Source organism: Amblyomma maculatum, chromosome 6 (genome assembly GCF_055883805.1).
Source record: "Amblyomma maculatum isolate TAMU_Amacu chromosome 6, ASM5588380v1, whole genome shotgun sequence".
In the NCBI taxonomy this organism is placed as follows: domain Eukaryota; kingdom Metazoa; phylum Arthropoda; class Arachnida; order Ixodida; family Ixodidae; genus Amblyomma; species Amblyomma maculatum.
In genome coordinates this window covers 20,446,541-20,458,925 of record NC_139349.1, presented here as the reverse complement: position 1 = coordinate 20,458,925, position 12,385 = coordinate 20,446,541, and the positions used below count along the sequence as shown (strand labels likewise).

General features: G+C 48.1%; 1 protein-coding gene across 1 annotated transcript in view; it reads left to right on the top strand.

The window, feature by feature from the left end:
• The first annotated feature begins 3,911 nt into the window (after positions 1–3,911).
• LOC146185206 (synaptic vesicle glycoprotein 2C-like) overlaps positions 3,912–12,385 on the top strand; it is a 43,428-nt gene continuing 34,954 nt past the window's right edge. Inside the window, exons 1-2 of the mRNA XM_084606177.1 lie at positions 3,912–4,242; positions 5,369–5,516. Of these exons, the coding sequence (XP_084462303.1) occupies positions 4,081–4,242; positions 5,369–5,516 (310 nt within the window). The 5' untranslated portion in view covers positions 3,912–4,080. The remainder of the gene's footprint in view (positions 4,243–5,368; positions 5,517–12,385) is intronic.

Genomic DNA, 12,385 nt, shown 5'->3' with positions numbered 1-12,385 from the left:
CCCTGACTGAGGCGCTAGCTAATTCCTTTAGGTTAGCATCAATAGCTGCCGCCACTGTGCTGTTATGCGAGCTTCCTGTATACAGAGCCGCGTCCGTGTATACCGTTGTGGATTTTGTAGCTAGATTTTGTTGTACATACTTCGCCCGGGCTGCCCTACTGGCCACATGCAAGGTGGGGTCCATGTTCCGGGGAAGGGAACCAACCTTTAGCATCTGGAGAATTGCGTCCGGTATGCTCGCAGTACAATTCTCGATTTCCGCAATTCCGCCTAGCCCCAGTCGCCTAAGAAGCTAGCGCCCCGTAGGAGTCTGCTGGAGCCTGGCTATCTGCGTGACCAGTCGGGCTTCTTTGATCTCTTCGAGGGTGTTGTGAACTCCAAGAGCCAGCAGTTTTGCGCTGGAGGGGTTCATTGGTAGGTGCAGGACGGTCTTGCATGCTTTGCGGATGATGAGATGTGCACTTTCCACTTCTCCTTTGTTGAAGTTGAAGTACGGGAGGGCGTATCCCACGCGACTGAGCACCAGGCTATGAACCAGGCGCAGGGTATCCCCCTCTCGCATGCCGCTCCGCTTCTGCGACACACGCGTGATCATCCTGGCGACCTGAGTGGTCGATTGCTTGAGAAGGCTGAGCGTATAGCCGCATCGCTGGTTGCTCTGCAGCCACATTCCCAAGACTCGTATCTAGTCTCGTTCGGGAAGTAGCTGTCCTTCGAAGGAGACATTGAGGGTCCCTTCCTTGTGTTTCCCTTTGTGAACTCGCAGGAGTTCGGATTTTACTGTGGAGCAGGCGAGGCCTCGTGTACGGACATATTCTTCCACGCAGGTAGCCGCTGCTTGCAGTCGTTCTTCTTTCTGGCCGAGCGACCCAGAGCTAACCCAGACAGTGAAGTCGTCAGCGTACATGGCGTGCTGTATGCCTTCGATCTCCTGTCTCGCGAGTCCGATCATAGCCAGTTGAAAAGTAGTGGCGAGATGACGGACCCTTGAGGGATGCTTTTTTGGGGGGTCGAGAATTTATCGCTGCGAAGGTCTCCGAGCCCAACTGTTGCAGTTCGGTTGGAGAGAAAGGCCTTCACATAGCTGTGAATATCCTCGCCACAGTGGAGGTTGTCGAGTCCTTCCATTACAGCTGCGTGGCTAACGTTGTCAAAGGCCCTTTTGATGTCGAGGGCCATGACCGCGTTTTCGCCCACGCCCGGGACATTGGTGAAGACTTCCTCTTCGAGTTGTATGAGGACGTCCAGGGTGGTGAGGTGACCTCAGAAGCCGAACAGGCTGTGGGGGTACAGCTCTTCTTCCTCCAGGTAATTTTGAAGCCTCCGAGTAACGACACGCTCGTAGAGCTTGCCTAGGCAGGAGGTGAGTGAGATAGGTCAGAGACTTGCTATCTGGAGTTTCTTACCCTGTTTTGGGATCATTACGACCACTGCATGCTTTCACTCTTCAGGAACCGTTCCTGCGGCCCAGTGCCCGTTGAGGAAGGTGGTCAATTGGTCGACCGCCTCGTCGCTGAGGTTGCGTATGAGTGCGTTCTGGATCTTGTCTGCACCCGCCGCAATGTTGCGCGTGCATACCTTCATGGCAGCGAACACTTCTTCCCTGGTGATCGGCCTTTCCACGTGGGTGTTCCATCTCCCCGGGTATGGTTTCGCGCATGCCGCAGGCAAGGTCGTGCCATGGCATTTCTCTTTGACTTTATCTAGCAGTTCCTCCTCCGTACCCTGGAAGGTGTGGAAGAGTCTGCGGATAGCTTTCCCGCTTTCGGCCCTAGTTTGGATAGGGTTGAGGGGTATACGCCACGTTTTGGCCGTGCTGAGGGTGCCGTCCAGCGAGCTACTGAACTGCTGCCAGCTCTGCCTGGCCATTTGGGTCGCTTACTCATCCGCTATCCTGGTGACTTCTGCAATCTTGAGCTTGAGTTTCCTGTTAAAGCGCTGCTTCTTCCAGCGCTTGGTGAGCAATCGGCGTGCCTCCCATAGCCTGAGGAGCCGAGGGTCCCCCTCTGGTGTTTGCTCTGTGCGATCCACTTCCTGAGTGTACTGCTTCTGGATGTCTTTGAGTTGTTTACACCAATCATCTATGGAAGTAATCCCCTCTTCCAGGTCCGTGCACGCCTTACGGAAGGCCGGCCAGTTGATCTTGGCCGTGGCAAGCTTGCGCTTGATGTTGGTGGCTGTTATCGTGATCTTCAGGATATAGTGGTCACTGCCTATATTCTCCAGCAGATTCTCCCACGTTGCGTGTTTCGCCCCCCTGGCAAAGGTTAAGTCTGGACACGCATCCTGGCAGACCGAATTGCCAAGGCGCGTGGGTTGAGTTTCGTCTGTTAAGAGTGCACATTGGATTTCTTCCGCCGCGTCCTCAACCTCTATACCTTTCTGATTATTATTGGGGTATCCCCATTGCTGTCCGCGTGCGTTCAAGTCGCCTACAATGAGCAGCGTGTTGATTTTAGCAAGTTTTCTGGCCCCTAGAAAGAGTTTATGAAAATTCGCGTCCCGCTGGCAAGGCGGGCTATAGAGGTTTACGAGAAAGACACTGTTTTCCTTATGCTTCTTTTAGGGAATAATTTCCGTCACTAAGTGCTTAATTTTGATGTTGGGAATTGGGTCATAAGCCATGGTTACCAATTTTTTGCTGACCAGGGTTGCCATGCGTCCAGTATCGTAGCAAGTATATCCCCTGAGTGTCGGTGTCGTGTTTAGTTTCCTGTAAAGTTGTTATATCGGGTGTGGAGTCTTGTGTGTGCCGAAACTGCATTAGGAGTCCCTGTTGTTGGCGGTACCTCCTGCTAGATTGCCAGGTATGGGGGAGTTCTCGGTCAGGCCCCATCGAGCGAAAGAGATGAGCCCCCTATTTTGAGAAGCCATCATGAGCGTTGGTAGCTGAAAGTTAAATCAGCGTCTGCTGCATTTGTGTATGCGCGTTGTCTGTAACGTCGTTTAACATTTTGTGCAAAGCTCAAATTTGTCGGCTTCCCATTTATCGTCCATCTACTGTCTTCTATAGTTACCGAGGTAACGGGCGCCAAGAAAGGACAAAATTGGACACAGCACACGTGAAGTGTGTGTTTCATCCAATTTCGTCTTTTTTCGGCTTCAGTTGCCCCAGTCATACTGAACCAACTTGCCCAGTTTAAATGTCTGCAAGAGCTTTGACCATAGTCCTGCTATCACGCTCCACACTTGATGCCAGCTAGATGACCGAACATACTGGTTATTATATCAACGTCACGCAGCCCTCTCTTTGAAATCTAATTGCTATGAGCCTTACATACCGGGAGGAGGAAAGAATACGTCTCCAGAAACACAACAGCAAGAAACGCGTATTATTTGCTCACCTACATTGAGAAGATTTGAAACGCAGGGGGTATTTTGCAGTACCACAGACAGCCGGATTCACGTGCCGAAATAACTACAACCTAATCTCATTTCAGATATGAACTTCGTGTTTGAAGGCTGAACATATTCTAACCGACCTGCAGTATAACGTGATTTACATGATAAGCAGAGCAGAGGCAACAGCATGCGAATAAGCTGGTTCGCTTTGTGCCTACTTCATCTTGTGTACAGCTTTCAGAAGCCAGTTATATTGCTGAAAGACTCGTTTTTGTTTTTCTCCCCTTTTTTTTTTTCAACACTATGTTTTCTTCGCCTTCCGTTATCCTTGACGTGCTCAAATCTCCACTGGGCTTCAGAGCTTCGTGCCGCTTTCTAAGCATTGTGTTCACATTCAGCGCACTACCAAGGAATATTACGGGATTGAGAAATTTTCGGTGAAAGTGCGCGTCTTTTCCGCCCCATTTTATTTATTACGCGAAAAGTCGAACAACGCATCGTCAGAACAGAGGTTTTTTTCCCGGCTACTGAGCTTTATGCTCTTTTATTCTCTGGTGCTGCAGGGTCGATGAAAGAGCCCTTTACCGTCGCTTTGCCGCCGTCGGCCGAGCACCGGAGGCCTCGGCGTCCTCACTAGGCAGCCAGCGAGGAGCCAGGCCCGCTGCCACTCGGCTCCGGGGCTGAGGCGGCGTCACGTCCCCCCGGGGGGCACGAGCTGTCGCCCTGGTCGCGGCAGCCATGAAGAGGGACGAGGACTCCGAGTCCGCGTCCCTAGTCGGCCGCGAGAACCCTGGATCGTACACCGAGGACGCCCGGCCGACGCCCGCCATCCGGGAGACCGACTATGTGGACACTGATGTGCCGCTGCTCTCGCAGTTCCACGAGGATGCCATCGCTCAGGTGAGTTGATGAGAGATGGATTAAGAGAAAGGAAAGCCGTGGTAACTGCCTCACTTAAATTCACCTAAAACAGTTACTTGCCTTACATGTCTGACTTAAAGCAGTTACTACGCTTTAAATAACTGCCTAACTTAAGGCACAGTAACTGCCTCACTGAATCGGGCTGTGAGAAGAGGAGGAGGAGGAGAAAAGTTGAAGTTAAGAACAACACTAATGCCCAGTAAAAAAGTGTACTTGCAACGCTAAAGTCTGTTGTTCATTTGTCGAGCTCGAGTGGGGTCAGTGATGGTTAAGGGATAGTAAATAACGAGAGCTACTCGCAGCACCCATTCAGAACGGACTTTGTATCTCTCCTGCCCTCCTGACAGTTGTACGAGGGAGATGTGTCACACCTTCCGAAGTTGCAGGTCGTTAGCGGAATGAAGAGAGCTTCAGAATTTTGTGAAGCCTGGTAAATGTTGAGAGGCGAGTGAAGTTGGAGAAACGTTTGCGGTTTTCTTCAATGTTTGTTTAATTTTCAGCTGTTTGCTTTTTGCACACGGTGGCGTCTTCCGCTGAAATTGGATTTGGGCAGTGTATCGAGGGCGTCGTTTCCCGTAAGTGTACGGATTAAAGATGGACGGCAAATGAAACAGGGAGAAGCAGCAACACGTACATATCAGTTGTATACTTCCTTAAACGCGTGTACGGGTCCAACCTCCATGTGGTAAAGACCGTGGTGCATCTACACATCGTAAATATTCACACTGCGGAGACGTGCTTCCCTTAATAAGGCCAACTTACAATAGCATTTAGCAGCAATATTTGTACTCTATCAAAACGGCAAGCTTAACCGGCAATTAATTAAACGGTTTGACCATGTAGTGTGCCGCGATCATTGTTTGTGTGGAGATAGAGTGAAATAGTAAGAGTAGAGTGAAATAGACGGTGTCGCCATTCCAATGAGCCGCGCTGGAAAACTTCGCGCTTTCACACGTCGGCAGATGTGGGATTGATGCTCATGAGAATACGCCAGAATTGCGGTCCTCTGCGCCACAGATAGTGAAAAGCGTGGGTGCCTTTCTAGAGCTCGCACTAAGCTTTCAAGGTAGAGGCAAGATGGTATGGGGAAGTCCTCTTGGCGCAGGCTGGCGTAGGCCTCTTCCAGTGGCTGGTGTTCCTGGTGTGCGGGCTGGCCCTGGCCGCGGACTCTATCGAGATCATGGTCATCGCCTACGTGCTCCCTTCGGCCGAGAGGGAGCTGTGCATGGACGACGCCCGCAAGGGCTGGCTCGGTCAGTGTCTCCCAGAGGCCGCACGAGGCGACCCTGCACCGTCTGATTTTCAGCGCGACTTGCACATAAACTGCCGCCGGGTCTGTCCAGCAGTATGAAATGTTGCATACTGTTTGCGCGAAAGGTGTTTCAAAGTGGTGACTCAAGACGCTGTATCTAGTGAGATAGCTAAACGAATTGCCATCGCATACTGGAGCGCACCTCTCAGGTGCTAAAATATGCGGAACACTGCATAGTCCGCCTGGTATGCGGCATGTCTCCCAGAAAAGCAGGGCCGGCTTGCACGATAAAGTTGGAGCTAAGTCCAGACTTAAACGGTCCAGACTTAAACAAGCCGCACGCTTCGGTTCGGCTCGTGGATCACCAGAGGGGCTTCCCTGAACGCCCTCAGCAATCACTTGGGGTATTTTTCCTCGTAACACAATCTTAAGCCGCGAAAAGCAATGGTACGGATTTTACACAGTGCAAGATTGACCGAATGTTTACATCTTACCGCGAGGACAGGGCCAGCGCATCTCTGTATTTTCTAATTTCTCGACTTAGGTACCGGGCGTCCTTGTGTCTTAACTAAGACGGCCTAGAGTCGTAATCGTACAAGCGACTTATTCAAGTCAAGACTAAAGCCCAGTCTTGGCTTCAGTCTTAAGCAGCCACGCTAGCGGCCTATCCTTAAGACTCCAGTTAAGTCTGGACTTAGCTAAGACAGTCTTAAGATCGTTTGTGCAAGCGGGCCCAGGTTTCCTGGAGCCTTAACTATCACTGTATGTTGAATATACTATATTGAAGTACAATGTCAGTCTAGAAAATACATCATAATTTACCCATTATTTCTTACTTGCTTCGTGAAAGAGTGATTCTTAATTTAAGATTTTCGTGGAAACAAACAGTCTTGGATAAAAACAAAGAGTGAAAAAATTAGGAGGACGTTTAAGCTTCGCTTTAAGAGACGTGCTAGCGTGCACGCTCGCTGCCTCATTTGTTCCAGTGATGCTACTTTGATCACACCGGCTTCTTTATCTATAATTAAAACACGTGGATGTCTCAGCTGAGCATCTTTGGCTTTAATGACTGTTTACGGTCGTCGGCAGTAGGCTGACGTTTCAACTCGACCACCTCCAGACACTTACGCGCTTCGATTCCGTTTCTGACTTTCGTACCTCGGTACCCCACCTTCGCTTCAACCGTCTAGTTGTCTCATACCGAGCATTCTTCTCCACCTTCTCGGCTTACTTCTCACTTCTCCCTTGTTGTCGAGTAGCACGATCACGACAATGCACATCCTCAAACGGAGTCTTTTTTTCACTATTACACGCATCTGGTACAATGCCAGACAACGTTGTCGCACTAGCACCAGCCACAGGTCATCGCACGCGTTCAGATTCAGCGGCGACACATGCTCGGGATTACTTGTCTACACCACGCTTCATAGTTTCATTCACTAATCATCAGTCACTACTCTCTATGAACCAACATCCCTCTATGAACCAACACCAAGTATACCTTGTACACCTTTTACAAGTAACCTATCATTTTCCCGGAATCTCTTTCGACTAGACGCACAGTTTAATGATGCTCTAGAACGCGGAGGCCCCATTTACCTTGTCGAACGCTCATCAGGTCTTTAGTTCTGGTGGCTACCGCTTCACATGACGGCGCCACCCAAATGTTTGCACAGGGAGGAATTTGACTCTCCCTTGAAAGCTCCCTCTCAAACCGGGGTACGGCGACGATTTTTCAGCGCAACGAGCACAGTACGCTATGCGTAAAACTTGGTGTATGAAGGTGCCTAACAAATAAATTCAAAAGGTAAAAAGAAATTAAACAGAATTGAATTTCACTTATGGCCTTCCTTCGTTTGGTTTCTCCGCCAACCAATAACGTCTCCCAGTTAATAATAAAGCACATAACCGGAGCAAGCGCACGTGCGGAAGAAGTCAATATACGGCCCAATCATTTCCGAGGTTTATACGAGCAAGCCAAACCTGCGGTTCATGATCCCCGTGCTTAGCCAGCTCTCCAAACATTTTGCAGGCCGAATTAATCACTTCACACAGGAATTTCCAGCAACATTCGTTTATTTTGTATTTTTGTTGGTGCAGCAGTCGATATTGCTTTCCACAAAATTCTACGAAGAAGAAAGAAGCGAGACGTAAGAAGCATACACAGGATCCGCAGTGTCATTACATAAATCTGCCCAAGCTAGGCAGGCCTGGAAGACGCACCCACGCCTTAAGTGCAGGTCCCAGCAAGCGTCCTTCTTTTTTTCTCCCCAACCCCTACGACCTCTGCTCGCCCGTTCGAACCTCCTATACGATCGGCCGGGGACCCGAAAACGCTCCGAAAGGGACGAGATATAATTTCTTCACTTCTCCTACATCCATCAACTTTGTTGATTTGTATCTTCCTTTTTATCCGCTAGTTCCAGTCGGAAAATATTTCCATCTGCTTCCACTCAACCCATTTACCTTCTTAACTTCCCACTTAGCGTTCCTTGGTATTTCATTCCTGTGTGTGTGATGTTTAGAAACCATTTTTTTTTTTTTTTTTACGTATTCGAGGGCCTGATGTACGCCTTATTTCAACGGGCAATCACGCGTCATCTTTCTGATCACAACTTTCTATTTCCTTCTGTTCCATTTTCCGCTCACATCGAAAATCTGCTGAGCGCGTTTATTTCGTTATTTTTGACCGTTCGGCCTCGTCCCGCCCCTCGTTCTTCAACGCCCGCCTAATGTGCGTACTAGTGCCCCCAAAATAAAAAGGAGTACGGGCCTGTGGAAAATTTTCTCTTCTTCGTCCGGGCTACCAATGAGGCGAACACCAAGGGTGTCAAGCTGAGCAACCGGGTGTCCCACACGCATTCAAGATATACACAAGTGCATCCGCTTGCAGGGCGCGCTGCGAAACAAAATTTTGTTCATTCGTGTGCTCCATTTTATTTTGAGGGAACTAGTACATATACGGCCCTGACCGTAGCACTGATTAGGGCTACGGAGATACTAGCCTCACTGAGAGGTTCTTCGGTAGGAGGAAGTCGCAGCGAGATGGCGAGGAAGGGAAAGGTTGAACGAGCGGTCGAGTTCTGCGGGGTCATAATCACACCGGCGGCAATTCAGCGAAGCCCTTCGATGCCGCTGCTCGCTCGCTCTCGTTCCTTATACCCTCGCTCTCGATCTCACTAGCTCAATCTTCTTTCCCCGAGTAGCCTTCCTCGCCGAAGAAGTGACCCTGCTATTGCTCATCCCGTCGGGCTCAGTTTTTGTTCGCCTTTTGTCCATCTCTCTTGTTTTTATTGTTCTTAGGGCGCCGCTGTGTTAGAACAAGCAGTGGTCCCAGGCTCTTTTGCTTGTACTTTGTGTTACATATTTTCTATGTACATTTCTTCTCTTCGGGAAACCTACTTCCAGCGTGTGCATCCCACGTCTACAATTTGCTTTTTATTGCGATAGCAATACTGCGCCAGGCTTTTTTTTTTTTTTTTTGTATTTCCCGGCACGCCTTGCGAACTCCGCCTGCCTCGATCAGTCCGGGCACGCAGCCGGAAGCGTCTCATTTTCCGCTCGATGCCGTATCAGATTTCTTCTTTTTCCTTCTGTCTTCAGCTTATTCTCGGCTAAGGGTTCTTTCTCTATTTCCTACGCTGCTGCTTCTTCAGCTGCAGCTCTGTTGTGCTAGCGGCTGCGCAATTGCCTCGCTATTACGTTTTGTTCTTGCCTTCAAAGCTCGTTCTCGTCTTTCTTGCGTCTCCTTTTTCCTCACGAGGCTACACACGGCAGCTTGAGCCCGACAGCCGCGTTTCTTCTAATCCAGGCAGAACAGGCATGTCAAGGTCTTCCGTTGGATGGGAGTCGTACGCAGAAGCACAGAATAGGCTTCACGATTCTCCTTTACGACAGGCGTTCAGTGGTCCACGCCAATCTACCTCCCCCCCCCCCCCCTCCTTTTTTTTTACTTGGGCTCCATGCTCTTTAAGAGAAATAGCATGCCTTTAATTCACTGGCTTTGTTTGTGAAACTTTCTAACTTCTGTCAAGTCGTTACATTCCAGTAAACGGGGATAAATCTAGTTCTAGAGTGAAGCGACAGCTACTAATATGGCAGCCGAAGTGAAATTGAAGTTTTCCCTTATGCGAAGCTAGAGCGGGCAGATCGAACAGCACGCAGTTGAGAACGAGTCCTAAGGGTTAAAAAATATCCGCCAGGCTGAAAAGCTTTGCGAAAACTATGTGCAGTTGTTTTTTCGAAAACGTCGGTAAGAACACTTATTTGCGAGTGCAGGCTCAACTGAACCCAGATGACAGTACAGGTTCAAAGCTTGCGTGAATCCCCCCCCCCCCCCCCCCCAACCTCTACTTTTCCGATTTCTTTTGACTGCCTATAGAAAGGTTACATTATGTTGCGCATTGTGACCATTATTACCCTTCTTTCCTTACTGGTAATTTTCTTCAACTTTAGCACAATAAAGTAATATCTTTAACAAGGTTGTTTAAAGTTATCCTCCTAAATAAAATACTTTGCTCGCAATTATTTTATGCGCGTATTTCTTAGCAATTTCCGTTATATGCCTGTCGTTAGTATGAGCACTGGTTAACCAAATCGACACTAATTACAATAGTCGACAGTAATACCTTGCTTACATCGCATGATGCAGGAGCCCTTTCATTTTGGCAGCCTATAGAAAGGTTACGTTCTTTTGCACATCGTAGCCTTATTACCCGTATTTTATTCTTGACAGCTTTCTTCAACTTTAACACAAACTGTAATATATTTAACAAGGTCATTTAATGTTATCCTCTTCAGAAAGTACTTTGAGCGCAATTATGTTATCCGCACATCTCTTAGCAATTTCCGCTGCTTACCTGTCGTTAGCTTGAGCACTGGTTAACTAAGTCGACGCTAATTACAATAGTCAATAGTAATACCTTGTTTCCATCGCATGATGCAGGAGACCTGCAGGAAAGCTGCCAAAAGGCAAGGTTAACAGTGCCACCGGCCTTCCACCACCAGCTCTCATACTGTAAAAGAAAAGAAGTTTTACGAACATCTTCAGACTCGCAAAGAAAATGTAGTGCATGCATAACAAGGAGCTTTATTCAGGCAAGTTGGTATGGCATCATATTGTAGGCTTAGCGGTAAGGATGGGGACGTAGAAATGTCGTTCCGTAGTTCCATATCTCGCGCTGACTAAACCTGCAGTATGCGTAACAACTGCCTCATTTCAAGGCGAAATAGACATATTTCGACACTGGATTTCGTTAACAATGCTGTTGAATCTGCGGGAAAACATCCAATGACAAAGTTACAGTTTCGGTCGTGAGAAATGTCACAAGTACTTGAAGTCGCTTTGTTTTTTTAATATTCCCTCCCATTATATCGATAATATATCTTTTTTTCATTCAATTGGACCCTATTTGTTTTATACTCGATACAGTTAGCTGGAAACCTTATTTGGCCTTGTATTTGGCGCATGATTGGCTTAGTTATTCATGCGACAATGAGCGCAACATCACTTTAGTTATCTTGAAGTCAAAAATATTTTGCAGAGATATCAGAGAGTTTTAGCTTACCGTGAACCGCGAGCCGCTAACGTGATCCGCCACCGCGCGTTCCACTGCGCATGCCCAGAGCCCTTGACACCGATAGATGGCGCCACATACAGGATGTCGGCACATAGACCTGCCGCGTCGGGGCCAATCAGCTTGTGCGCCCCGCCCACGCACGGTAGCGGGTCACGGTGGTGGATCGCGAATAACGGTAAGCTAAACCTCTCTATTAGGGCGATAGCGTTAAAGGACCCACTTTCCTGAACATCCTGCGTTGTAATTGGCGTTGTGAGCGAAAAATAATCGATACGTCTCGCGGAAAATGGTTGCTGGCAGATGACATGGTCAGGCAGTGATTGGTCGGTGAGTTGTATGACGTCACGAGAATGACATGGCCGAATTGGAAAGAGCTGCCAACTCGGGCTGGTCTTTAAGGCATGGATAAAGCGGGGCTTTGATATGTATGTCGGGCGGTCTTTAATACATTGTGGTAGTTTACGACGGTTTGCTAATGGTTACGTGTGAGACAATACATTCACAAATTAAGCAATGGGGTAATTAAGGGAATAGCAGACTGCATGTACAAAAATGAGTATTTGCAATGGCAGTGGTAGACGAAAACCTTTAACGCTGATGCGCACCGTATCCTTGAAGACAGATCAAACATTAATGAATCGGAGACTTGGGAACAGTCCGAAGAATTGTTTGAAAACGTTTGTAAGAAATAAAAAGGGAGTTAAATTTAGTACTGCAGTCGGTAGAAAGAGCGCAGTGTGCATAAGATAGCTATTATGAGAAGAAAAAATGCCCGATTCCTGCCAATTTTGTCTCCTGAAAAGAAAACGCCAGTTTTCTTTTCAGTGCTAGGAAGTATAAAGCAACTTCATAAAGCGTCGGCCAAGACTACTCATCTGAAAGAAGGGATATTCGAAAACGGCTTTGGAAATATGCCAAGGCCAGTAAAAAAGGTGAAAACAGTCACATCAAACAGTCGCATCAAACGATAAATTATTTGCCCATGACAAGACGTTTACGTGGGACGCAGAAAAGAAAAAGTCCTATTCGCAAAATCAAATGACCCAAACACGGAAAAAGTAGGTGTAACAAAACTGACTTGACTACGGCAACAGTGAATTGCAGAAGCGTCGTTAAACAATGCTGACGGCTTGCCGCTTTTATCAACCATGTGCAAGCCTTTGGGACTAACTCACAGCAGGATTCTTCTATTAAAATGTTTCTGCGTGATTTCGCTGCTTATCGGGAAGATAGGTCTCGTGTAGGAGGTGGCGCGTTTCTCTTAGTTAACCGCGTCTAAAACTCATCTCAA